Source organism: Cuculus canorus, chromosome 6 (genome assembly GCF_017976375.1).
Source record: "Cuculus canorus isolate bCucCan1 chromosome 6, bCucCan1.pri, whole genome shotgun sequence".
Taxonomy (NCBI): Eukaryota; Metazoa; Chordata; class Aves; order Cuculiformes; family Cuculidae; genus Cuculus; species Cuculus canorus.
Window position 1 is genome coordinate 24,309,248 of NC_071406.1, and position 26,279 is coordinate 24,335,526.

At 52.0% G+C, this 26,279-nt stretch overlaps 2 protein-coding genes across 4 annotated transcripts; both read left to right on the forward strand.

Moving 5' to 3' along the window:
* Positions 1-3,708: 3,708 nt before the first annotated feature.
* Positions 3,709-5,774, forward strand: HOXD8 (homeobox D8). Of its 3 annotated transcripts, XM_054070712.1 has the most exons (3): positions 3,709-3,988; positions 4,235-4,382; positions 4,942-5,774. In XM_054070712.1, the coding sequence occupies exons 1-3, from the start codon at positions 3,857-3,859 to the stop codon at positions 5,235-5,237; spliced, it is 576 nt and encodes a 191-aa protein (XP_053926687.1). In that variant the 5' UTR covers positions 3,709-3,856; the 3' UTR covers positions 5,238-5,774. The 3 variants fall into 3 exon arrangements, with proteins under 3 accessions (XP_053926687.1, XP_009553973.2, XP_053926686.1); XM_009555678.2 differs by having other exon boundaries at positions 3,709-4,382; XM_054070711.1 differs by having other exon boundaries at positions 3,709-4,382; positions 4,945-5,774.
* Positions 5,775-19,213: 13,439 nt separating this feature from the next.
* On the forward strand, positions 19,214-24,434 carry HOXD4 (homeobox D4). Its single transcript, XM_009555616.2, has 2 exons — positions 19,214-21,296; positions 21,701-24,434. Exons 1-2 carry the CDS (start codon positions 20,888-20,890, stop codon positions 22,003-22,005), a joined length of 714 nt encoding a protein of 237 aa, XP_009553911.1. The 5' UTR covers positions 19,214-20,887; the 3' UTR covers positions 22,006-24,434.
* The last annotated feature ends 1,845 nt before the right edge of the window (positions 24,435-26,279 follow it).

Here is a 26,279-nt window from a genome sequence, read left to right on the forward strand (position 1 = left end):
CGCAATAGGCCTCACTCCTCCGGTCCCCCGGCTCGCTGGTGTCCCTGCCCCCGGTGACTGTTGTACTAATTAACCGCCCCGCGCCTCGAACTACGGACCTGTTGTAATTGTTGTTCAGTTATTACACAATAAAGTCTGCCGTGACCGAACGACAGCGCTGCGGTGAGAGGACGAATCTGTGCGCCCCTCGCGATGCCCTCCGCGCCGCCGCCCCCTCCGCGCCGCCCCCGCTGCAGAGCCCACGGCAGAGCCCGCCGCACCCTCTGGCAGCCCCAGAGGCCGCGGGACAACCCCGAGTGTCCCCCTCGCCCAGCAGGCCTCGGCCCTCGGACCTCCGTGGCGGAGAGGCCGTGTAGGTGCGCCCGCGCCCGCACTGCTCCCGCCCGGCTCCGCACTCCCCGCTCCGCACGGGCCCCCTGCAAACATCCGCGGCCTCTTGGGATAATGTAGGAAACGTTTCCGCACCGGGCCTTCAGAGAGACTGAAGGAAAATTCTGCCTATGCGCTTAAACCTTTTTATTATTATTATTTTTTTAATCGATTTTATATTTTTTTTCCGTTTCGAACCTCTGCGCTCTTTAATGCGGAGCTTGGGGAGCTCCGGGGGGACACGGCTGCTTCCAAACGTTCAGCTTTGTTGGCGAGAGCACATTTAGCGACGCGTCTCATGCCTTCTGCGTTTATAAACACACATGACTGTATCAAGATAATTGAGATGAAGTTCATTGTAAAAAATGCTTTGTTTAAAGAGCAACCATTAAAATGAAGGACCCGTAAATATTTACGAGCAGTTCGGTTAATTCAAGATTAAGGGGAGAGCTGAGAGACCTGGTGTTCAGCGGTTTTTACCTCTGATAAAAAAAAAAAAAAAGGCAAAAGCATGCAGTGCCAGGAAAAGGTGTTACATTGCTTCCCATCCATTGTCGAGAAGATACCTATAATTCTTTTAAAACAGGAAGAACCGTGGTATAATAAAACCATTGAGATGGCTAGACGTCTGGACCTAATGAGTTTACGATATGCTATGGCGCTTTTCTTTGAAACCACCTTATTTTGATGTTTGTGTTTGTTCGAGGGAAAAAAAAAAGCCAAAAAATGCAGACAAACCAGGTCTTAAAATCTCGGACTATAAATTACAATATGTCACCGTTGGGCCAAGGCAACAAGACTCAAAAAAGACCCGAAGGTCACGAAGCTGAGAGATTTTACAAAGTCTGCTGATTTGTTGAAATGTATTTTTTCGGGGTATTCTGTTGCTGTTGTTGATGAAACCTATGGCGTTCGTCTCCATGTTTTCGAAAATAACCCTGGAAGGGGTTGATCTATAGCTAACAACACGTAAACAATATTCTCGCCATACGACACTAATGCTGATGCTAGCGCAGGGTCTGGTAAGAAAATGCCACCAAGCCTTTTTAATATTTTATTTCAGGCAGATTGACAGATTTTACCTTGAATATTTGTTGTTTTGGGGTTTTTTTTTCCCTCTTTTCTTTTTTTCCTTTTCGCTGTGTTTAACCGTTTCTGTGCTCATTTCAAAATGGCAGAAAGAAAATCAAACGTGTCGGCCGGCGAAACACAGTTCTTCCATGGAAATGAGTTTTAGTGTCAAACTGAACAATAATTTAGTCCCTACCCTTTGGTTGTGTTAATATATGTTTGTACATATGCACAGTCGCGTGCGCACGCATGATACCAAATAATTCACAGGCGTATGTGATGAAGGGGGGGGTGAACAAAGATTCATCTTTACTTTCGTTTACATAAATCAATCCATAAATACATAAATGCACAGGCAAACAAAACAACATGTTCGAGACAAAAAAGTATAACTCCGAAACTACCACACATGGAGAATTCATGGTGTAATATGTGGGGAAACATGACTGAAAACGCGATAGCAGCGGTCTTCAAAGCTCAGGCGTCTTTCCTGGCTGCCATGTGTAAACGAGGCGCATTCTTTGTATGTAGTTAATTATAGCACTGGGAAAAAAAATAAAAGAGGATCACAGAAATGGGCCAAGGAAATGGCACTGTGAACTCCGACCGACCTAAAAAAGGGAGGGAAAAAGAAAAAAAAAAAAAAAAAGGAAAAGGGAGAGGAAGAAACAAAAAGATTAAAAAAAAAAGAAAGAAAAAAGAAAAAAAGCGAAAAAAAGAGGAAAAAAGAGAAAAGAATAAGGAAGAAAACCAATTAGCAAACAGCTCTCAGAGGAAGAGCCGCTCGCCGCCGAGCCCCCGCGCTCCTGGCGGAGCCGCCCCCGCGGGCAGTGGGTGCCGCCGCCGCCGCGCGCCGCCAGAGGGCGCCCGCGCTCCACCCTAGCGCCGCCGCTGCGCCCCGCTCCCCGCGCAGCTCTCCGCACCCCGCGCACCGCCCTCCGCGCCGGCGGGACCTGCGGCTGCGGTGCTGGCGGCGCTGCCCCGCGGGACGGGGGGCGCGGCGGGAGGAGCGGGCGGAGGGGCCCGGCGGCGTCCCTGGCGTGGACTCCGCGTCCCTCCGCGGGGTCAGACGGCGTTTCTGCGCTGCCGTTCCGCCCGCCCTGGCCTCCTGCCTTCCCGCTGCTCTCTTGATATGGGATTTCGCTGATCTCTGTCCTCGTAGCACCAAAAACCCCTGCGACCCCTCGGGGCCCTGCCACCCCCTCCTCCCCGCCCGCTGCCCGAGGGTCCCCGAGCCTCCCCGGCTTCCTGCGGGTCCGGGCTGCCGGGCAGCATCCCCAGACAAAGCGAGTTAACGGGCATGGAGGGGGTGGGGGCGGTGGGGAAGGAGCTGCCGTGCCTTTTATGCAAAGAGAAATATTTTTTTGTCAATTCACACCAGACAGTCACACGTGGCCCTGGCGGGGCACGTATTATATTTCACCTACATTTCTCGCCTCTCTCAAAAACAGGGCAGACTCGAGCTCCTGGGGGTGTCTGTCCGAAAAGGTGGTTCCCGCTGCAGGACGAAGCGGAGGAGAGAGGACCGGACACGGTGCTTTGGCAGCGGGGCAGCGCCTCCCTCCCCTCCAGCCGCAGAGAGCGGATAAACCGCTCACCCACACATTTATTTTTTGTTCTTTCCTCCTTCTTTCTGCCTCGGTAATGACGTCCACCAAGGGTGAAATGGTGGAAAGTATATTCATAGGCATGATTCCCATTTAGTATCAATTAACCTGGAGTCTCAGCCATGCGTGCACGGCGTCAAGGGTAAACGCGCATCTCATTTCCCAGCGCTCTGCTCGCCTGCGGGCGCATGACCCCGAGGGTCCGCCGGCACCGGCGCTCGGCCAGCGCACCTTCGCCCCCCCCTTACTACCCTCGCCCGCACCCCCGGCTCCCCCGGCGGGTCTCCGCCCGTCCCGGCTGCGCAGGCCGCGCTGCGGCTCTCGCCGCAGGCCCCGAGCCCCGGGAAGCGCCCCCCAGGCTGCGCGCCCGCGGTCCCTGCGCGGGATTTGCGCGGCGGGGACGGCTGCGCCTCCCGGCGAGCGCGCCCCGGCGGGGGGGGAGCGGGGCCGCGGCGGCTGGGCTGCACCGGGCAGGGCTGCACCGGGTTTTTTTCTCGCCTGAGGAGCGGCACATGTAAACTGAAGCCAAGAGTCCCCCCTGAGCTCATGGGCGCGTTTCTCTGTGTGTGTGTGTGTGTGTGTGTGTGTGTGTGCGCGTGTGCGCGCGCGGGCTGCTGTGTGCCTAATAGGAAATAGTAAAAGCAGTGAGGCAGGTCATTTTGGGAGCGATTATATTCCAGCCCTGGTCACCACATACACGGAGAGCAGGAGCGGGGCGCGCACGGCTGGCGGCGGCGGCGGGATGAGCGCGGCGTGAGGCACCGGCGGCGGCGGGAGAGCAGCCCCGCGCCCGCCGCCCCCGCTCCCCGATGAGCTCCTACTTTGTCAACCCGCTGTACTCCAAGTACAAGGCGGCGGCGGCGGCTGCGGCTGCGGCGGCGGCGGCGGCGGCGGGGGAGCCCCTCCATCCCCCGTACTACGACTGTCACTTCGCGCCCGAGGTGAGCGGCCGCCACGCCGCCGCCCTGCTCTACGGGAACGGCGCGGCCGCCGCCGGGTTCCCGCACGCCGGCGGGGCGGGGGGCGGCGGCGCGGCAGCGGACTTTTACCACCCGGCCGGGGGGAGCCCCGCGGCCGCCTACCAGCCGCCTCCTCCTCCCCCCGCCGCGCCTCCGCCTCCTGCCCCCTGCAGCGGGGTTACCTGTCACGGGGAGCCCGCTAAATTTTACGGATACGATAACTTACAGAGACAGCAGATTTTTACGACACAGCAAGAGGCCGAGCTGGTACAATATCCTGACTGTAAATCGTCCAGTGCTAATATTGGCGAGGAACCAGACCACTTAAATCAGAGGTCGTCTCCTGCTCAAATGTTTCCCTGGATGAGACCACAAGGTTGGACGCAGTCAAAAATTTGCTTCCATCTCACGTCTGAATTTCAAACTTTCTTTTCCTCCTGCCGCTTTTTCCCCCCCCTCACTGCCTCCCGCTCCCTGCCTCTGCCTCCCTCTCCCCCTGCCTCTCCCGCAATTCTTATCGTTGCGGTGCCTCGCGACCATAGAGCGGTGCAGTGAGCAAACAGAAACCTCCGCAGAAGGCTGCCACCCCGACAGGAGCCTCGGACCGACACGCTCGCCCGGCTCCCGCCGCCGCTGCCCCAACGGGAAGGGTACGGGGCCGGTTCCCAGATAATAAAGTGACCCCGTAATCTCCGTTCCGCAAACCCCGATGCAGGGGGAGAGCTGAGGCGCTTCGTGCATCTGCTATGCTGTTTTTCCCGCACCCGTGTGTAAAGCTCTAGACTCCTCCGTGCCCTCTGCTTTCTCTCCCTGCGTTTCTGCGGGGGCTTCTCTCGAGGGATTTCCAGAGGGACCCGAGAGGGACTCTCCCTGTCTGCGCCTTGTTTTGAACGACCACACCAATCTCCAAAATCCTGTGTCTTTGTTTTAAACAGCAGCGCCGGGTAGGAGGAGAGGAAGACAAACATACAGCCGATTCCAGACTCTAGAGCTGGAAAAGGAGTTCCTCTTTAACCCCTATCTGACCAGGAAGAGGAGGATCGAAGTGTCCCACGCACTAGGACTCACCGAGAGGCAGGTAAAGATCTGGTTTCAGAACAGAAGGATGAAATGGAAAAAAGAGAACAACAAGGACAAATTCCCCGCTTCCAGACAGGAGGGAAAGGAAGGGGAGGCCAAAAAGGAAGCACATGATCTGGAAGAAGACGGAGCTGAAGGCCAGACAAATTAAATTTTGCCCTAAAAGTCTTTGTGAATGTCTATTAAAAAAAAAAAAAAAAAAAAAGAAACCAGGAAACAAACAATAACAACAAATACCCAGAGCCATAGCCTGACACCTAGGGCCGTCTCCTCCTCTACGTGGTCCTGCCGTGGGACAAGTGACCCCCTGTCCGTCCGCTTGACATTTCTCTGCTTCTGGTGCTTAATTTGTTTGTGGTTTCATTTTGTTTTGTTTTGGTTTTAACCATATCCAGAACACTCTCTAGATTTAACAGTTCATCTGCTTCTTTCGGAGATTCGATGCAGAGTTTGTAGCAGTACGTTTCTAATGATATATATAAAAATGCATATTTTTTTCAATCTTAAAAGACGGTGATTGTGGGAAACGGCGTAAACTTCCTAATAATAAATACCAATAAGCAAGACATTTAACAGTGCTTTATTAATCAAGACAAGTGCACTTGTACTGTTTTAATTCTTGTTCTTATCTAATGTTGAATAAATTAAATAAATTTAATAATTTTGAATAAAAGATCTTAGAAATATATTTAACCTTCTGGTATTGATATTTGATTAAAATAAACCGATTCTATTCAAATAGAAAATGTAGTGGTTTCCTGATGCTGGTTTTGTAATCCACTCCTTCAGTGACCCTCGGACCCCCTCCGCGTCTGGACTAACTCTCCTGCGCTTTTCCCCGTCCTTCCTCCGACGCTGGGTGTTTCGGAGGGGCCTGGGAATGGCACATCGGATACAAAACCTGTTTTTCACTCCCTGCCGCCTGCACACCCCGTCTCCGCTACTGACATTTCGGGGGGGGCTCTAGGATGCCGGGCTCGGGCCAGCGCTCAGCGGGGCCGCGGGCTCAGCCTGTCCTCCGGCCCTGCCCGGGGATCCCCTCCACCCGTGCCCCTGGGCCCTGCCTTTGCCTTTTCGTGCCCCCCGACCCGCCGGACGGCTCTTTTCCCGTCGGGACCCTCCGCCGCCAGCCCGGCTGGGGGAGCGGGACCGGTCCCGAGGGCTCCTCCCGAGCAGTGCGAACCGCCACCAAACCGGGCCGGGCCTCCACCTGTGGATGGCGGACGAGCAGGGAAATGCAAAGGTTTTGTGGCCTTGCGTGGGGCTGCAGAGGTCTGTGGTGTCAAACTATGCGTAAATGGAAAAAAATGGCATTTCTCCCTCAAAATATCACGGTACGGTTCGGGTGCGTTTCCCAGTGGAGGCCGCGGGCAGCGCGGGAGGAGCCTGAGGCCCGGTTCCTCGCATCCTCGCGAAGAGAAGCGCGCTCCGATCAGGGCATTTAATTCCCCTCGCCTTCTCTCTCCTCTCTCCCTCTCCGCGGCGGGGCCGCACCGCCCGCGATGCCCGAGAGAACGGCCGAGAGCCGTCCTTTACAGGAACAGCAAGCTGAGGGCGAGGTGGGGGATAGAAATCCCCAACAAGATTTCTGTTTCATTTTTTTCCCCGCCGCTTCAAGTCCCCCCCACCTTCCCCCCCCCCCCCCCCCCCCCCCCGGCCCCGAGTGATGGTTCCATGAGGAGAACCGCAGGGCTGCGCCATCGCTGCGGCAAAGACGGCAAATTTAGATGATGTGCCCAAGAAACGAGCCGGGAGCACGTTCCAAGCCCGGGCCGAGCTTGGAAACTCACATCCAGGGGCCTCGGGAAGCGGCGGCCGCCGCCGTGCCCGCCCGATGCGGGGGCCCTTCTCCCGCATCCAGCGCTCCGTTCCCGGGAACGGACATGGGCTCGGGATTTGTACAGCGGGTTTGGTTCATTTCGATTCCCTTCTTCTCCCCCTCCCTGCCACCGAGCCAGGCATGCTTCCACTCCTGCAAAGCGCAGTGAGGGGAAGCGAGCGGAGCTATTGTTCTCGGTCTATTTTAATCGCGTAATTGGTTAAAGGTTGTAAACGCGGCAAAACTGCAGCAAAGCGGTGAAGTAAACATTTTGCTGCATGGATTTGCATAAATACACCGGTAACCCTCTAGTCCAGGAAGGATGTGGGGCTGGCCGTGGCGGGTTTAAGGAAACCCAGTCGCCTGACGTGGGAATAAACCGCTGCCAGTGTCACCGTCAGGTTGGGTGTCAGGGCAGGGAACGGGCCTCTTCCCTCCGCCGCGTTTGCGGCCCAGGCTGGAGCAGCGGGGCCCCGTTCCGCAAACCCGGGCTTCCTGCGGGGGGAAACGCATCACGGAGACCTCTGCATCCCAGCGGAGCACCTCCCGGGCTAATATTTGTCCGGGAAAGAGCTGCTGCCGTGGTTGTTTTTAATTTCCAGACAAACAGATTAAAATTGAAATATTTCTGACGAAGTTTCCGTTCGTGTTGCTCTCCCAGGGCCGACTGGGAATGCAGCCACGCAGGCAAATCTGACTTCCTTGTGCGCATATCATTTGAGAAGGCCTAATGGTAACTGGGATCTTCCCTGTCTTATTTGTTAAGAAAAACAAAAAATCGTGTAGTTGCTAAGCTGTTTCCCCGCTTAGCCTGGCAGCTGAATCTCTCCCTCATTCGTACTTGGATTCCTGCTAAGAAAAAGAAAAGCGAGCCAGAAATTGGCCTGAGCGGTCAGTAAACCTCGGGTAAAATCAGAGCCATCGAGCTCCGGAGCAAACAGTGGTATTTTGCCAAGGAAAAGGCGTAGCTGCCCGGATCGCGGCCTCAGCGCGGATGTACCGCGCCTTCGGTTTCAGCGGATCTTCCCCGCTCCCACGCCGAGCCGCTCCGGTTGCTGCAGGGCCACCGCGACATGTGCCGGCGCTGCGGCCGAGGGACACGCTGCACGGGCACTCACGGGGCTGCAACTGCCCAAAGTTAAAAAGACACTGCGTTCTTAGGGGTGTTTATTTTTGTTTGCTCTATTTTCCAGGCAGGTACTGTCAGCACAGAGGCCGCTGATCGAGAGCTCTGCTCAGTCCCTGAAACAAAAATTGAGCAAGAAACACTCACGATATTCTGGGCAGTCCCTGCTGACACGGGGCCGGTTTTAGTCTTTTCGAGTACTTTCTAAGAATCGGATTCTCCCTGTCGGTGCCCCAGCGCCCCCGGGCAGGTTTTAGCGGGGGCGGCGGCGGTCCGGCCGGGAGGCTGCGAGCAGCCCGGGCGCGGTGACAGCGCCTGGCGCGCCCCGCGGCCACCGCACACTCGGGGTGGGGAAGCGGCTCGGACTATTTTTAGGTCGGCGACGGCTTCGGCTTCAGCAGTGGGCGCTAAAGGAAACGTGGTTTCTTTTCGGGCCCGGGCGGGGGGCAGGGGTAAAGAATGCGGGTAAAGCCCCTTTCGTTGGGGCGAGACACAGACACGGGGGGACAGGGAGGTCCCCCTTTCTTTGTGGCACCGCGCGGGGACTCGCCCCGCTCTCTGCTCCCCGCGCGGATCCCCCGCGCCCCGCGGGACCCCGCACCGCGCCCGGGGTGCGCAGGCCGAGCGCGGGCGGGACCGGGGGCTCGGTAAAAGCACAGCGCGCAGGCGAAAGAAACATGGCGCCGGGAAGCAGTATGTGCAAAATCCGCAAGGAATTGCAGTAAATTCCTTTTTGTTTGAAGAAAATTTACAACTTGGTAATAGACCTTTTTATGACCTATTTGGGCTCGTCATTGGCTGCGGCTGGTCATGTGCAGGCAGCGAGCGCTTTCATGGCCTTTTCCTGATTTCCCTGGCGAATTTCCCCCTGCATTCTGCCTTCAGAGAGCCTCAGCCCCTCTTTTCCTAACCTTTGTCTAGGCTGAGGTGTATGGCAGTCGCCCTCATGTTTGTGTCCCGCTCTCCGAAACCCACGGCTGGTCCCGCCGCGCTGACATTCCCGGGCCCCGCACCGCTTCCCCTCCCGCGCCCGCGGGGGGATGTGCGGAGCCTCGCGCCCGCAGCCTCCAGCCCCCCGCCCCTACTGCCGCTATCTCCTCCGGCACACGGATTGCTACGCGGGTGCAAAATGGATTACAGCGACCCTCCTGGGCTCCTCCGCAGGCGAGCAGTGCCGCGAACCGGTAAGCACCCCGCTCCCCTCGGGCTGGCCGCCGGTGCTCCGCGCCCGCGCACCGCTCCCCCGTCTCCCCGCCCCGCATGGTCACCTGTCCCTCGCAGACCCTTATTCTCGCCCTAACTATTGCTATCATCACTATTATTGCTACTACGGCCGTTGCTGTTCTTACTGCTGTAATTACGGTGTTGTTATTATCAGCGGCAGTCGCGGGCACGCCGCGGGGTGCATGCGGCTGTTACGCGGTCTGGCGCGGAGAAGGCGCTGCGGGCCGCGATCTCCCAGCCCAGGGGCGGAAGGCTGGCCCGCAGGCAGCGCCCGTCCTGCCGCGGGGCTTCTTCCAATACAAGGCCTTTTTTTGGGGGTATTGTCCCCCTGCCAGTCTGAAGTTCGGTGTGGTGATGCTGTGATTTGTTTCCCCTGCGGCGGAAGGGCGGTCGCGTAACTTTAAAGCTTAACAGGTGTTTTCGGAGGAGAAGCGGGGTCAGCGCTCCCACGGGGGCGCAGGGCAGCGGAGCCGAGCCGGGCTGGCTGCGGGCTGCACCCGGGGCTGGCCCCGGAGCCCCCGCCCGCCCCTCCGTGACGGCTTTAGCACATCCTTCTCCCGCTGTACCGGGAGCGGTTAGGCGGGGGGCACACGGGCCTGGCTCGGCGGTGCCCCTCGCCTAGGGGGCTGGCTCAGGGCTGTCCCAGCCCCGGGCTCCCACTCGCCGGGATGCGCGGAGCCCCGGCCGGGAGCGCTCCCCGCAGCGCTGCTGCTCGTCCACGTGGGAATCGCGGTGGGGCTGAACGGCGGGAGAGATATCGGAAAAGAAAATCCAACCCAAACCCCAGGTTTATTTTGAAACGTGTAGAGGAGATGGAAGAGTAACGTAAACAGTATCTACATTACCTGAGGATCCTTGTCCGCATTACCTATGTACGTTTATATATTTAATTACACCTCTGTAGAAGGCATATTCTTTTGAAATATGCTGTTTTGAACTTACACATATTTTCCACCTCCTCTTCCCTTTCAAAATGTTATCGTGCAGCAGAAAACCCTCTGCCTGGTGTTTAGTGTTTATGTCGTTGTTCAGGATGGAAATGCACCATTGCCACTGCACTGCAGGAATTTACCGATTCGCCATTTACCTCACTAATTTAACGGTAAAGCAAAATGCCGAATAAAAGTATACTCAGTGAGGGTGGAAAGGTGTGGGGCGTGCCCCAGGTACATATTTTGAAGCCGCAAAATAAATCCTTCTTTAATCCATGCCCAAGTACCTCCCTGCTAAGCCGGAGCCCCGATGAGAGATAGGATGACTTTCCCTCATCCTTTGGCTGATGGCACTAGTCGACATCCCTGCACTGCTGAAGGACTTCGGGGTTATTTGGGATGAATCGTTTTCAACATAGCAACAGTCTTCAAGAGTAGCTTAGAAAATATGCATTGCGTTAGGTTTCGCTCTCAGAATACCTCCTAGGCGATGCAGTTTTATAGCTGCTTGGCTGTAAATCTCTCAAAAAAAAAATTTCGAAAATTCTTGTCCTTGAGCTGTTTTGAAATTATTCGTACCCTGGGGGGAAAGAAGAAAACAAAAGCAGGATATTCTAACGAATTCTAATGTGCACGTGTGTGTCTGCGGATCCATATGCTGGCACATACGGTTACACATAACCATTTATAATCCCACTGGTTTATGTGGGATTTTGGCTTTTTTTTTTTTTTCCTCCTCAACGGCTTCCTTCTTTCCTTACTTTTTCTCTTTTCTTGGTCTCCCTCCCCATTTATTTCATTAACATGAAAGCATAAAAGTATGCTCTTAAATATACCTATGTGTTTATAAAATATTTATGACAAACTCTGTCTGTATGTGTATATATATATATATATATGTCACATACGAGGACTGTAGCTGTATATATCTTTATACATCTATGTAATGTTAGCACCTATATGCATGCAGATGTGTTGGTATGCTGTAATTTTTTGAATACGCAATTCACATGCGCATTTCTCACGCCTGCTTCGTTTCCCAACATATTCGGCAGAATTTATTACTCATGTTATTTTTTTTTTGTCGAAAGGAAGCAGCCGATCTCTAACCCTCACTTTACTGACGCACGGGCAGTAAAAACACACCACCACAAAACAGGCAGCAGGAAACGGCAGCCTGAGCTCCCTGGCAGTGCCCAGATATCCCTGGCGCCGGCTGCCACTTGGGAGGTCAGGTTGGGCTCCCTCTTAGCTGCTGCGAGTTGCCTGGAGGAGAAGTTCAGCCTCTGCTCCCCGAGTCTGGCACGGGTTTGGTGCAACGAGGGCAGGTGGTGTGCACTGCGGGCCTGGGAAACCGTATAAGACCGAGGGAACAAATACACGTTGGTTTTGCGCTTTTAACTAGAGAAAATCCCGCCGATTCGTTTATTTCCCAATAATGTTTCTCTTCCCCCGAATAAATATAACTCTCACGGGGAGTTTTATGAGCTCTTGGGGCAGAAAAAAATCCGAACAAAGACAGTATTTCACCCCTCGTTTGGCAGGCAGCTGTTAAAGGTATTTACGGCTCTACTGCAGTGCGGCACTCAATGCTGCTGGAGCGGGAGAGGAAAAAACAGGAAGCGAAAGGAAAAGATGAGGCACAATAAATATTGCAGCAGGTCGCGGGGGCCGGGCGGGCGCCGAGGAAGGGTCTCTGCCAGAGACAAGAGGCAATAAAAGTGCATTCATCGGCAGCAGGCTTTGCCCAAACCCAGCACCCGCCCCCCAGCAGCCGGGGAGAGGGGGCGGGGAGGGGGATCCCGCAGCCCCCACGCAGCCTCCGACACCAGCCGGACCCCGGGAGGGCGCGGGGAGGCCAGGTCACCCTGCCTCTCTCCCGGAGCTGCCGTCGAGGCCCGGCTCCGCCGCCGCTGCCCGCGGGTGGGCGCCCTCCCCGCTGGCCCGTTCGGGGCCACCTGCCAGCGGCTCCCACCCTCGGGGCGGCCGGGCCGGGGCGCGGAGCGGCCGCCGGGGGCGCGGCAGGCCCTGGCCGCCCTACCAGGCGTTTCGTCTCCACGGCCTCTTCCAGGAGAAGGCGCTGTAGGACAAGCCTGGCCGCTCTCCCGGCCTGGGCGAGGGGCTCCCGGTCGCCTGACCCCGGCCCCAGGCCCGGCTGCCCTCCTGCCCACGGGAGGTGCCCACCGGCGAGCGAGGAGCACGCGCGGGGCTCCGCCACCCTTCTCGGGAGCGCCCCAGCTGGGTACCAGTTGTGCCACCGCCTCCAGCGCTGCGGCCTCCCGACCCCTCACCCCACCCCGGGTCCTTGTCACACCCGTGCCCGCCCCGTCGCACTCCCTGCCTCCCCCCCGGTGCCGGCGGAGCTCTCCCCGAGTGCCCCGCGGCCCTCCGGGTCACTGGCCCGACCTTTGATGTGGGGCAGCCACCTCTTCCTTTCCCGCCCCTTTGATGTGGGTGCCCTCACCCTCCTGCCGGCCGGCTCCCTTCCCCCGGGCAGAGCCCCCGGCCCCGCACATCCTCCTGCAAGCCCGGGCCCGACAGATTTCCCTGCCTCTGCTTCACCTGTTGCCTCCAGGCTTCACCTTCCCCAGCCGTGCCCGGACATGACCCTGCCGGCCCCCTGCCCCTGCCAGACGCTCCCACGGCGCCCGGCCCCCCTCCCTGCCCCGCGCTCCTCGCCCTCTTCCCCCGCGGCCCCGGAGCGCCCCCGCCGCTGTCCCCGTTTGACGCCGGGCGCGGCTCTCGGGCGCCCTGCCCGCCCCGGGGCAGCCCGCGGGCGTTGCGGGCAGGGCCTTCGCAGGCCCACACCCTGCCCGGAGAGGGCATGGGCTGCGAGGCGGCTGCTGAAAGGCCGGGTTATCATAAAAGCAGAGGGGGTTAACGCGTTGGACGCTATCGAGGCGCTCGGTAGGTCTTCAAAGTCAGAGATGGAGCCTGTCATTTCGTGGCGGCGTGGTCCTCGGGGTAGGATGCTGGTCTCCATGTCTGTCAAGTAGCGTGGAGACCGACGGTGGTTTACACATGCGATTCAATTTCCCCTTCCTTTTATTTCAAGAATTACCAGAAGGAAACCAATTATTACTGGGTTACTTCATTCCACATCTTATCCATCTCCAGATCGCCAGCCCAGAATATGAGAACTCGCATAAAAGCCTGGAGCATGGACTGACCAAAGCTTCAAAGTCAACCTTCACATCTGCATTTCAGAAAAGGAAATGTGAAAACCCTCCGATTTCCTTCTTCAACTTCTCAGGGCTAGAATTACTCAGTTGCAGAAGCATTCCTCTTGCCCGTAGATCACAGGGAGCTGTATCTCACTCATCAACTCCTAACTTTCCCACAGCCTCACCCTCCCGTTCTGGCACAAGGGCTGGAGCACACCCGTGGCTCTGGCTGGTCAGCACTGGTCCTCGGCCACCAGCACCCGCTGCTAGGCCCGAGGCAAACCCATCTGACTCTGCATCGTGGTTCTCGTCGTCCTAGTCTGTCCTTCCCACGTTTTGTTGGACTTCCCTTTGCACCCTTGCCTCGCATCACGATCTGTAGCCTTTCCTGCCACCTTCCCAAGGGACGAGTATCCTGTTATTTTGCAGCTGCCTGTAGCTGGAGCCGTTCCCCCAGTGAGGATGGGGGGATGGGGATGGGGGGGGGGAGGGGGAGGCTGCCACAGGGTCTGGTCCAGAGCCCAGGCCGGGGTCACTGAGCAGGGCACAGGGCACAGGGCACAGCTCCGTGGAGCGCATACTCCTGCCCAGGGCTGGGAGTGTGGGCTGAAAGCAACTCCTGAGTCAGCCCTGCGCCGGGCAATGCCCCCTCTCCCGGGGGCCTGGGGCTGATCCCCCAGGTTTTCAGAGGCCGCCCGACAGAGTTGCTGAAGTGTCACCTTATGCCCTGTCCCTGCCAGCTCTCCTGAGTAGGGAAGGGCACAGGGAAAAATAGTCATCCCCCAGCTTAGGCCATTAATGAAGCACGGTGGTGATGCCATATGATTAAAGCCTTGACACAGGACAAGGAAAAATAGCGGAATGCAACATAATCCCGCACTGGAAAGAAGCAGCGGGAAAAGTGATCAGGATGCTTCTTGCTCTCTGGAGGAAAAAAGAATTGATCAATTGTGATTTCAGCCACATAGAGAGTACGACAAGAGCTAAGTTGCCCCTTTTAGGCAACTTCAAACCTGTATAGCGAGATTCAGAAGGCTAAGTAAGAGCAGAGCAGGAGGCATCTAACTCTGGCGTTGGACAGGCACCACTCGGCTGGTGACAGCTGGTGCCACCACCCAGCAAGGAGCTGAAGTTGGCTCGTTTTTCAGAGCTTAGCCCCTGGCGGAGGCACATCTGCACCCGCGGCCTGGGGGGGCGGCCGTTCTCTCTACACGACTGGTCCCCGACGGGGCGGACGCGGATCCCCGTCCTCTCGGGAAGGGACAAGCCCCTCCTTGGAGGCACCAGGAGCTGCTGACGCTCTTAGTCCCTCATTTTAGCCGTGACAGATTGGGAGCTGATGCCCGGGTTCCTTTATGCTACGTGACTGCCAGGGACATTTGACTTCCTGTGCTCGGGCTCCTTGAAATTCTCATTTGCTAACTCACACCCTGCTCCCTTCACACCAGGGCTCTTTTATTGTTTTATAACCCTCCTTAAACTTCCAGTTCTCAAAGATCTCATTGTGGCAGGCTTCACACTTTCACCCTTTCCAAAGCCCAGTGCCCTCGCTGTTTCCAGCAGTTTGGTCGCTTGCAAAGGTCCATCGGGTGCCCGGGAAGCCCGCAGCCCCTGGCACAGAACCATTTTCCAAGGGCGCCTGACCAAAACACTATAAACATCCGGAGGAGGGAGAGGAGGACCCTCCTCTCTCCACAGACCCTTTGGGTTTTCTCCTGACGATGGGCTTCCCTGTCCCCTAGGAGATGTAAACAAAGATTTCGACGGGTAGCCACGGTGAACTGCACTCAGGTCCCTTCTCACGAGCAATTTGGAAGAGCTGACTTGCCTCTTAGCAGCTTTCCTTACAAACATGCTCCTCAAAAAGGCCGGCGTAACGCCGCGGAGCTGACCTTCCACCCATCCCCGCTATTCCGACCCAGTCCCGTTTAATAGGACAGATTCAGCGAACCTTTATTTAGCGAATAAAAGTTTAAAGCCGAACGTTATTTATGGTTCCACAGAGATAGGTCCTGAGTGGCTACTTAGAAGCACGTGATTCCAATAAACTTTGTTTTATGGCTTGAGAGTTGACAAGCCAAAATATAATTCCCACCATAAATTAGTTTAAGAGCATACAAGTGCAGATGCTTTCGTTCCTGGAAGCAGTAATCGGGAAAGTGTTATCAGGGAACCGTCTGCGGGAATGCGGCCGTGCAGGCACCTCCGCTCCCGGGTCCCCTCGGCCGCGGGGGCAGCGCGCAGTAAGTCTGCTCCCCGCATCCCCGCTCGGGCGCTCCGCTCCCTCCGTGCCCCTGGAAACTCCCTGGGAGTGGGGAACCGGCGCTGCTCCGCCTGGCAATGCGGGACAGTTTTCCTGGGGAAAAATGGACAGGTAGAGCTCAGGTGGCCAAGGCAGCGCCGGGATAAGCGGGCTGCTGAGATTCCTGGATTTAATGGAACATCTTATTTGGAGACATTCTTTTTTTTTTTTTTTTTTTTTTAAAATTTAAAAAAATATATATAATAGAAAGGAAAGGAAGGAAGGGAATGTTTAGTGATGAAATGCTGATATTACTCCACTGTCCTCGCAAGCTCTGACTACTCTCAGGAGTGGGCAGAACTACAAAAATATTTCTTTAACAAAAGCAGTCTTGCAGAGCTCTATCTGGTGAACTATTGATACCGAGGCACTTGCTATGTTTGTAGTAGAATAACTTTCCAAGGTATAGTAGGAAGGCAATAGAAAGGATGAAAAATCGCTTACAGAAAAAAACCCAAAACCAATATTAGTATTTTACTCTTAAAATATATTACGTGTTTAAGGAGCATTGGACTGAACTCATGCTTTTGTTTTCTTTAGTATTATCTTTGAATTTATTTAGTAAAAAATTTGAAGGAAAGTTCAAGTCAAATTCGTCCTTCTATAAACGCAAACAAAGACGCATGTCTCGTGGTTACTGTTTGGTTAATTAGATGATCTTAAAGAGGACTTATCCTAGAGTAATCCGAGATTTATTCTGATAAAATTGCAGTTCTTTGTGTGCTCAGCATGGATACCATATTATATGGCATATTGTGACATTCTATGGGTGATGGTTTAGGAAAGGTGACCCGAATATTTCATTTGTAAGTGACTGGATTGCCACAGAACAACAACAACAAAAAAGGGCCTTTGTTACTTTTTTTTCCCATCAGTGAAAGAGGGAGGTCTGTCTTTTTATTCCTTTAGAAATTATCCGGTATAAAATCTAGATTATGAATATTAAAAGTGAAAGATCACACCCCAGACACAGGGAAAGCATGTGTTCATAAAAAAACTGCCTGAATGCAACGTGGTCCTCATTCGGAAGGGGCTTCCACCCCATCACTCCGCTGCTCGCAGGATTTACCACCAGATCCTCTCTGCCTTCATCTATCAAACGTGCTCTGTAACTGTTCTCCAGAAATATCACCCGTATGTGGAATACAACAGTAACAAACGTTTTTATTGCAACAGGTTCGGCAGCATGGAAGGACATCCACGGTAAGTAACCTTCTTATTTCTTGTAGAGTTTGAGTTGCTTGAAAATCCTGTTCCTTCCCTTCCGACGGGGAGAATTAAGAATGGTGTGTCCCTGCTGAATATTGCTACCCCCAAAAAGGACTGTGTCAGCATGGGAAGGCTCCTGTGGAGTCGGTTTGTGGTACCATGTCATAATCCTGGCTAGTGTTAAAAGCAGAGGTGCAGCTTCCTGAGGGTTTATTCTAGGACTGTACAGGTGTCCTCCTGCTCTTAAGGGCTCTGAGGCAATTAGCTGCGTTTCCATTTTAACTCGGCGGGACTGTACAGCGCCTCCCCGTGCAGATCCGGGACGGATCACGTTGTGTCCCGGCGCCTCATAACCTTGGCTACTCCTCCTCTTTTCTCCAGACGGGATTCGCAGCAGAGCCGTTCCTGCTGCCTAATGGGAACCTCGTTTGGCACAGCCTGAACGGGTGGCGGTGGCGGTGGGCTCTGGAGGCTGTCAGCTCCAGCCAGCCGGGTCTTGCGGGGCGGCAGCGCTCAGCCTCTGCTGCTAGGTCTCTCCGGACAAGGGAGAGACAAACGTGGATGTAAATGTGAAGGCACAGAGCGTAGGAGGCAACCTTTTACTCTAGGAAGGAGTTTTCGCACCCCCGATGGTCCCCGCAGGAGCTGTGCCGGGGGGACCGAGGAGAGGGCAGCAGCCCAGTGTGTAGCAGGAGATGCTGTTGAACCTTTCTGGCTGCAGTAAGGAGCTGTGTGCATTAGTCCTGGTGCTTGAGGCTGAAACTGGCTTGTCTCACAAACAGGAAAAGAAAGCCGCCGATATCTGGAGATTCATTGAGTATCCATTGCCCTCCCTGCTCCTGCCAGCCCAGCTCTGACCGGGAGCGTGCACAGGAGCGGAGCTGTGTTTGTTTGCATTTCCCCCTGTTTCCTCTCTCTGCTTGCTGATAAATAATCTCTTTCAGCGCTTGTGCCAGGTTTCTCCTTCTCTTTTCGCCTTACGTTGTGGTATTGGTTTTCGAGCCCTTTAAATGCGAACTAAAGGGTCGCCTCAAGCGTTGCAGTTTTAATTGTGTTCCATAGGTAACTTTTCTCCTCCTCCAGCTCAAACCCGCGCTATGTAGATGCCCTTGGCATTTTATTCCGGGGCCAGCCCTAAATGTATGGATTACTTGTTTTCTGCCAACGTACATTCAGCATACTGATTATGAACCAGAATACAAAAAGGCTGATAGATCAAAAGCATTTTGTATGGGCAGTTGAACAAGAGGTGAATATATAACGCTTTTGTTCATCAATAACTCTTTGGCTTTGACCTGTCTGAGCAAGCCGTGCAATAAGGTGAAACGCAGGTCACAGCGTCTAACAAATATGAAAATGTGTAGTATTAAACAGAGCAAGGAGGTACTGCTTCCCCAGCCCCATCTCTTCTCCCCGGGCAGCTCTCGGCGGGCTTGTCCGCTCCCGGGGGGCCACCCCAAACGCTATCCCGCTTTGGGAGGCGGGGTGTTACTCTGTCCCCTCATCCGGGTGGTTGATACCCCCCCCGAGGAGGATGTATCTCTCTCTCCCTTTAGAGAAAGGAGAGAAAGCGAGGCGAGGGCTTAAAATAGTTGAGTGGAGATTTAAATAATCCAGGAAGGTAAAAAAAGAGATTAGGGACAAAAAGTCGTTTCGAGTTGCACTTGCTGTGAAGAAGACACCACCGCAGTGATAAGAAAGCAGATGTTTAAAAATAGCATCCCCCAGATCAGGCAGCTGGGAGTTGGAGCCAGGCAAACAAACCGGTACGCATCGCTCGGATAACCGCAACACCCCCAAATCTGCCCTACGCAGTGGTTGGATGTATCACACCCGCACCATTATTTGTCCTTATGGTGCCTGTTTTAAATAGTGGAAGGAGAAGAGGTTGACTGCAGGACAGCAGTGAGGAGCTGGGTCAGACACAATTCATGAACTTTTGTACTCCTGTGTGCCGCTGTCGACAAAGTAAAAATAATGAAACTTTGTGATATGTTTGTAAATGATTTCGGCTGACCTCTCGCCCTGCCCTTCACCATAAACGCTACTGCGGGGAGAACCTGGGAGGGTGCGAGGCTGCGGCTCGCGGGCAGCTCGCGGGGATAATAGCTATACCAGCATAATGGGATGAAGGTAAATTTGGAAACTCTCTTCTTCCCGAGAGCAACTAACTCCAGCCTTTAATCTCCTCTTTTTTCACCAATCGCTGTTTCTGTTGTCGGCTGTTTTACTTCTGTTTCTTTTTTATTATTTCTTTTTTAATTCTTTTTTTTTTTTTTTTTTTTTGTCTGAAGGGTGGCGGGAATTTTTTTCTTATGGAGAATCTCTTCAGATTCTTTAAATAGATAAAGATTCTTTTCTAAATTATCTCAACAATTATTCATCTAAATAGCTCAATTTGGCCAGTAATGTCCATTTTCCGTAGCAAGGACGTAAACGGCAGAGCATCTAATGTGAGCAGCAGGTCTTTCTGAGAATTTGGTAGGTGAAATTCGTCGCTATAAATTGGTGAAGAGTGGCAGAGCCCTGTTGCAGCAGTAATAACAAGCGTGAATCTTATCCGAAATCCCACCTTCCTGCAAATCCGTATTTCAGACCTGAGTCCCAGCAGAATAGTTTGCATTCCTCAGAAGACAGTAAGAACTAAGAGAATTGCAAAGACCTGCTATATTGTAGATGAAAACAGAATGTTATTACGTTGTCTATATATACCCTGTAGAACCGAATTTGTGTGATATTCATATAGTCACAGATTCGATTCTAGGGGAATATATGGTCGATGCAAAAACTTCACCTTTCTGCAAATGGTTAGTAGTTTATAAACTGGCGGATTCAAAAGACATGTGCGTGCTGAACACTCAGAAATTATAATTTACTGCCTCGCTCCTATTTGCCAGGTTTTAGGACGTCTCTTAAAATTTCAGTTGTCGTTCAGTTGTAACTGTCACTGACAGACTGTGAATTTAAACAGTTAATCTCACCAGAAGTCATAATTTTTCTGAAACAAAATTATCTACCAATCAGTGAATGAATCTTTAAAAAGATGCTCGCAAATTAGCTAGATATGCCAGCCATTAGCCAAATTTTCCTGTCAAGGGTTCAGATCGCATCAAATTATTTACGACAGCAGCAAAAGCACCATTCGCCTCACTGGAATGTATTTACTTGTGCTCCAGGAACGATATTGACGAAGGAAGACGGAATTTGTCTCATTAAACCCGTGATATTTCTAACCTAATTAAATGCCGTCTCCAGTTCAATTGATTGAACTTTAGCGGTTAAAAATGAACGGTTTCTTGCCATCTGTATGATTTTACACACATACGTGTGTAGATTTATACATCGACGTGTGCGTTTGCGTCTGTGCGCGCATACGTATGCCCACGTATATATTGAGGCTTGCAAAGTGAATGAGAAGTTACTGATTGCCTAATTTTATTCAGCAGAACTAAATTCTGGTAACTTTTGGATGACCTCTGCTAGACAAAGACAGGACAGATCTATTGTACATCATATTACCCTCTTCTTTGATGGCTTTTCTTTCCCTCGCCTCCTTATCAGTGTCCTCCCTTTTAACCCCACTCCAGCTCCTCGCTCCGTGTAGTTCTTTCGATATTTTATTTAAGGCGAGGTAAGGAGCCCCGGTGGCGAGTGCGGCTGGCAGATCGGGCGGCGGGGCAGCCTCCCCCGGGGCTGGGGAAGCCAGCTCAGACAAAAGCCTGGCCCTACCTGCGGGCCGGGAGGCGGCCGCCGCCCGAGGAGTTATCCCTGCACCTCCGGTACCTGCTTTGGGGGGTGCGACCCGCCGGAGAGGGGGGTCACTCGGTTACAGGGATATTATGGAGTGAAATCGGTGGAAATGCTGAGCTGCGGAGAAATCCGGTGATCGGCTCCCGCCTCCCCATTGGCCGGGCCGGTCACATGCCCGCCTAACTTTATTCAGTTGACAGCGAGTAGGAGGGCTCTATGGCAGGGGGAAAAAAGACAACACGAGAAAAATTAGTATTTTCTACCTTCAGAAATTAATGGCCATGAGTTCGTATATGGTGAACTCTAAGTACGTGGATCCCAAATTTCCTCCTTGCGAGGAATATTTGCAGAATAACTACCTAGGCGAGCAGGGGGCCGAGTACTACAGTGCCTCGCAGGGCTCTGATTTCCAGCACCAGGGACTCTACCCACGGTCAAACTACGGCGAGCAGCCCTTTAGCTGTAGCAATGCCCAAGGCTCTGCCGTGCAGCCGCGGGGTCACGGACAGGAGCAATCCGGCCCAGCGAGCCACTTCCCCGGCCAAGCAGAGCATTGTCCACCGCCTCCAATGTCCAACTCGCGAGCCTGCAGCCAGCAGCCGGCCCTCAAAGCCCCAAACGGGTCAGCAGTTAAGCAGCCAGCAGTAGTTTATCCCTGGATGAAGAAAGTCCATGTTAACTCGGGTAAGGATCCTCTTCTTACTTTGCTCTTCTCCCCTGCTCCCGACCATCCTCAGCGACGCTCGCCCGAGCCCCTGCCAGGCTCGTGGAGGAGCTTTTTAAGCCGAAGTAGCCAATTACACTCGCCATAAATTTTTATTGCTGAGGAAATAGGCCGTTGGCCGTGCGGGGCTCTGCCGTGCAGGGAGAAAACTCCATTTTCGAAGCCTGCTAGAGGCTCCCAGCCTACCTAGCTGCGTGTGCCTGTACTGCCTGCCTTAAACGAGGGGGAGAGCAGCCCGTCCATTGTAAGCAACTGGGACGAATCCAGCCCGGCCACATGCTCGCAGCTCGTAAGGTTTTCTTTTGTAAAGTTGAACCGGCAAGTCAAGATTAGCTTTGTAAAGTTCTCCGTATTTTTTTCCCAGTGAATCCCAATTACAACGGAGGGGAACCTAAACGCTCCCGCACAGCTTACACCAGACAGCAAGTCCTAGAACTGGAAAAAGAATTTCATTTTAACAGGTACCTGACCAGGCGCCGCCGTATCGAGATAGCCCACACTTTGTGTCTCTCTGAGCGCCAGATCAAGATCTGGTTTCAGAACAGAAGAATGAAGTGGAAAAAAGATCACAAACTGCCCAACACGAAGGGCAGGTCTTCTTCCTCTGGTTCAAACCCCCATTTACAGACTGGTTCCAAGGACCATCAGACTGACTTGACAACTTTGTAGAAGAGGTGAAATTTTCCATTTCATCCTTCGCTTCTGACCAGTACTGTACATAAAGTGACACTGCCCAAGCAGAACCTGCATGTAGCAGCTAAGGACTCGAGAAACTGTCATCTTTCTTTAAGGTACTGTTGTACAAAGGAGACAAAATGACGCTACTTTGGACTTTATTTTATTTGCCTCTGCTAGCACAACCTAAAAAATAAAAGGGAAGAGAAGGAGGGGGAAGGGGGGAAAAAAAAACCAAACCAACCAACATCATGCAGGCAGTGGGAATTGGGAAAATATTAAACGAGACCTTCTGTCCATAAAAAGTAATAAATCATTGAAAATGAAACTGTCCTGTGTTTCGGTTTTGAATTCAAAAGTGAAGGTTTGATGCTTTATTCTGGGATTTTTGCTTTTAGTTGTCTTTTTTATCCCATGCAGTTTCGAGAGGATGCATTTGGGCAAGTTGAGGACAGGAAATTTATAGCATAGTCTTTTATTTGAACATAAAGACTAGTAATTGTGAACTTTTTGTGCTGCTTTACCTTTCTTGGTGTAATGAAAATACTTGCTCATTTCCATAATGTCTCAGAAGGTGTGCATAGGAGTTAAGTGAAAACGGGTTATTTTGTGTACTGGTAGTATTAGCGTTATTTATTTATTTGTTATGTAGAAGAGTGAAGATAAAAACAAAAATTGTCAAACCAAAAATGAGGAAGGGGAGTTGAAATACAGTATTTCTCCTTCCCAGTCTCTTGAACACATATATAATATTTACTTGCCTCGAACGTACACAACTTTCTTGTCCCCCTTTTTCCCCCCAAATTTTCTTCTTTGTGAATAGGAGAAGCGTCCCTGCTCCTTACCATGTGCCATACAGGGCTAACAGGCTTGAAATATGTTTCCAAAATCTGCTTCCAATATCTGCCCTTCTCAGTGCTGTGCTGTAAACCACTGATACCTCATGTATTAATGGAGAAAACAAAACAAAAAGACGAAAAAAAAAAGAAGAGAAAACCCAACCCCCGACCTCCCCGACAACAAAAAACTAGGAAGAAAACCTCAGAGTGAGAAATTGTTGAGATTTCTTATATAACCTGAGACTTTCAAAGCTGAAGGCTGAATGCATTGTTTCTATCAGATTTTAGATTCCTTTTCTGCCCAAGAGAGAGACAGGCTATGTGGGTTGCTGCTTTGTCTTCTTTCGGGGTTATTTTGGTGTGTTGGGGTTATTGGTTTTGGGTTTTTTTTTTTTGGATTTTTTTATTATTATTTATTTTTGGAGTGGGTTTTTTTTGTGTGTTTTGTTTTTAGAAGAACAGTGATTGCTTTTAAACAAACCATGAGACATGACTGCAATGGTTAGAAATCTCAGCAAGTTGCTTTCAAGGAAATAGGAAAGGCTTGGATGGGAGCAGAGCTGGTCTAAAACACACGGATTTGTCCCTGGCTACTGGCTGCATGGTGCCAAAGTTTTAGTGCGTTGTAAATACCAAACTCAGCCAAGCCAGCTCCCTTAGCCACTTACACCTCCACTCGGGCCATTTTAAAGTTCAGCCCTTGTCTCCTGTACCCTCAGGGCAGGGAGAGGGACCATATCATCCAAATTGAAACGAGGTGATCCCTTTATTAAAGTGAAAAGGGGCAAAGGAGGAAATCCAGAGCAAAGGCTGAAGGGAGGTGGAAGAGCACGGGGTGAGTTAACGTGCCTATCTCCAGGCTGGGTTCTTCCCACCGAGGACTCACAGCTTTCTGGGATGGCTCGGGAAAACCCTGGCCAAAATGGGGCTTGAATGAATTCGAAAATAAAAGGGAGCTTTTCAACAGTAGTGTATTCGGCCGCATTTGCTGCGGCCAGCGGTTAATTTCTGCCCTTTTCTCATCCCTAGAAGTCCGCAAAGTGTCTTGTGAGACTTGGTCTTTTGTTTTAGAGGCTGGAGAAAACTCTTTGTTCTTCCTTAGGGTAAGCCCAGTTCTCAGACTTGCACATGGCAATACTTGAATATCTCCACGTCGTGATATTAAAGATGGATATTCCCGCATTATTCGCATCATTGTTTCTATGACAAAAAGCACCGAGTTCATACATAGTAAAGACGTCTTTTTTCTGACGCCTTCACGTTGAGAAGCTGAAAAGGTATTTCACTGAAGTTCGGCTAAATTGCAGGAACAGGTTCACCCAGAGGACAAATTTTCTATTCGATTAGTTGTATTTCAGCCTGGAAGAGTGACCTCTAAACCCTTAACCTTTTGGACCCAAACTACCCTTCCCTTTCTCTGGCATGGAGAGCAGCTAGCAGCAGCGCTTGAGGAGGGAATTCCTGAGGCAAGTTTGCAAGTTTTGTTACACTCGGTTCCTGTGGTAGGGGCCTTTTGCCTCCAGAGGTGTCCAAAGCCCTTCCTTTGCTCTTCGTACTTATCTAGGGAAAGAAAAAAAGGAAAAAAAAAAAAAAAAAAAAAAAAAAAGAAGGGGCAGAAACTTTTCTGACTGTATTTCTTGAAAATCCTTTCCCCCCCCAGACCCCCGCTGTTTGCTTAAAGTCTGCGATAAGTTGGCTGGGAGCAAGGCAAACTTGTTATTCGAGAGTGAGCTACCAACTTTGGCATCTGTGGTACAGTTCTGGAATATAATGGCCTTGGATAAGCAAATCCTTGCTTTGTGCTTCTTATCGACTGAGATGGCTTCCGAAGTTGAAGGGCCAAATTCTGCTCCCAGATTTCCTTCCCCGCCCACTGAAGTCAAACAGGGATGTAGCTGCGAGCAGAATTTGTCTCATTGTCTTTTGAAATGTTAATATCTCCAGGACGAGTGTTGGGTTCAGCAGGCACAACTCTTACAACCTTGTTTTCAAGTCCCCTTTGAGGTAGGCTGGGACACTGTAAGTTTACATAGTTGTAAATTGAGCTGTAAGCTCTGAGAATACTTGAACTGGAAGGAGAAAGTGCCAAAAGAAATAGTTTTCAGCTGCCAGTGCCCCGAAGGGTCAGGAATGCCTGTAACAACGACCAGAAGAACCCACTGGTCACTATCTCCCGCGAAAAACAAACCTGAGGTTTATTTTTTATTGGTTTTAAGCTCTCCTCAGGAGTTATCTTGTGTAGAAAGGGAAGCTGGTTATTTTTGTTTCTCATGGGTGAAACGTTGTGCATCGGAGCCTTTGTTAAGCGGTTGCATTGTCCAGCAATACTCTCATCTCTGTTAAAAAAGTGTGATGCTTTTTATAGACTTGAGCAATGTTTTGCTGCCATTGATTAAAGCGTTATTTATCCTAATTGTCGCCTGTAGTTTTGATGTAAGCCTCCTTATACCTTTGAAATAATAAAAGGTGTAGAGAAATAGATTCTGGTTTGTACCTTGAGCAAACAGTCCTTACAAGGTGGGTCTCTGTTCTGTGAAAATGCTGGTCCCTCCCATCATTACAATGTTAAAAGATGAGTGACTCTGCATAGCATCCTTCCAAATGTCCCTTTGAACAGGTTTGCTGATTGCCCCAGCCATAATGGTGTGATTCTAGGCCAAGCTGGAGTTTATATTTACATTTAGGCTGCAGTTAAAAGTGCCTGTCATCCATTTGCTACTGCTTTGCATTTAACAAGCCCTCCTAGAATGACTCCTGGATTTATGCATGTGTGGTAGGAAGCAAGGAGCCACACCTGAAGTCACCTCGATCCCCACACGGATGTGTGCCCTTTAGGTGAGTCCTGGAAGGAATCAATTCAAAAAAAGAAGTGGAAATTTGAAATTGAGATGTAGCTAGTACCTTTCTCTGAGCATTAAGCTTCACTTTTTTTTTCAGCCGCTACAGACGAAAGATCACAAGAAAACACAAACTTCGAGAGATTAAACTTTCCTGTGCACCTAAAGCAAACATATTCCTTTTCTCCCCTGCGTAAGCACCTCAGACAATAACACGTATCCCTGGCCAGGAGGAGCTGATTGCACTATTTTTGTCATAAGTATTTATCACTGAGGACCTGCCCTCTCCTGGAGCCTGGTCAAGGCACGAGTCCAAAAAGACAGTCCCTTGCTCAGCCCGGGAGAAGAGCATGGAGCACAGAACCAGGCGCGGGCCCTGCCTGGCTTGGGGGCGCGGAGGGGAGGCTGGGGGTGCTTTTCCAATCACACGCTCGCTAAGTTTAAATATCGAGACACACTTTGTGGTTGTACTTTCTCTCTCTCCCGTTTAATGGCTCCTCCTGTTACTCCCGATACATCAATACAGTTCTGTATATTATATCACCACTAGTCGTTAAGGTAAGAATGAAGAGGAAAGGCAGAGTCAATAGCA

What these genes read in the sequence shown, in the direction of transcription:
- HOXD8 (XM_009555678.2), top strand. Translation starts at nt 3,857, where the DNA reads ATGAGCTCCTACTTTGTCAACCCGCTGTACTCCAAGTACAAGGCGGCG. An exon ending in TCCCTGGATGAGACCACAAG is followed by an intron (nt 4,383 to 4,941) that starts GTTGGACGCAGT and finishes TGTTTTAAACAG; the next exon opens with CAGCGCCGGGTAGGAGGAGA.
- HOXD4 (XM_009555616.2), top strand. Translation starts at nt 20,888, where the DNA reads ATGGCCATGAGTTCGTATATGGTGAACTCTAAGTACGTGGATCCCAAA. An exon ending in GAAAGTCCATGTTAACTCGG is followed by an intron (nt 21,297 to 21,700) that starts GTAAGGATCCTC and finishes TTTTTTTCCCAG; the next exon opens with TGAATCCCAATTACAACGGA.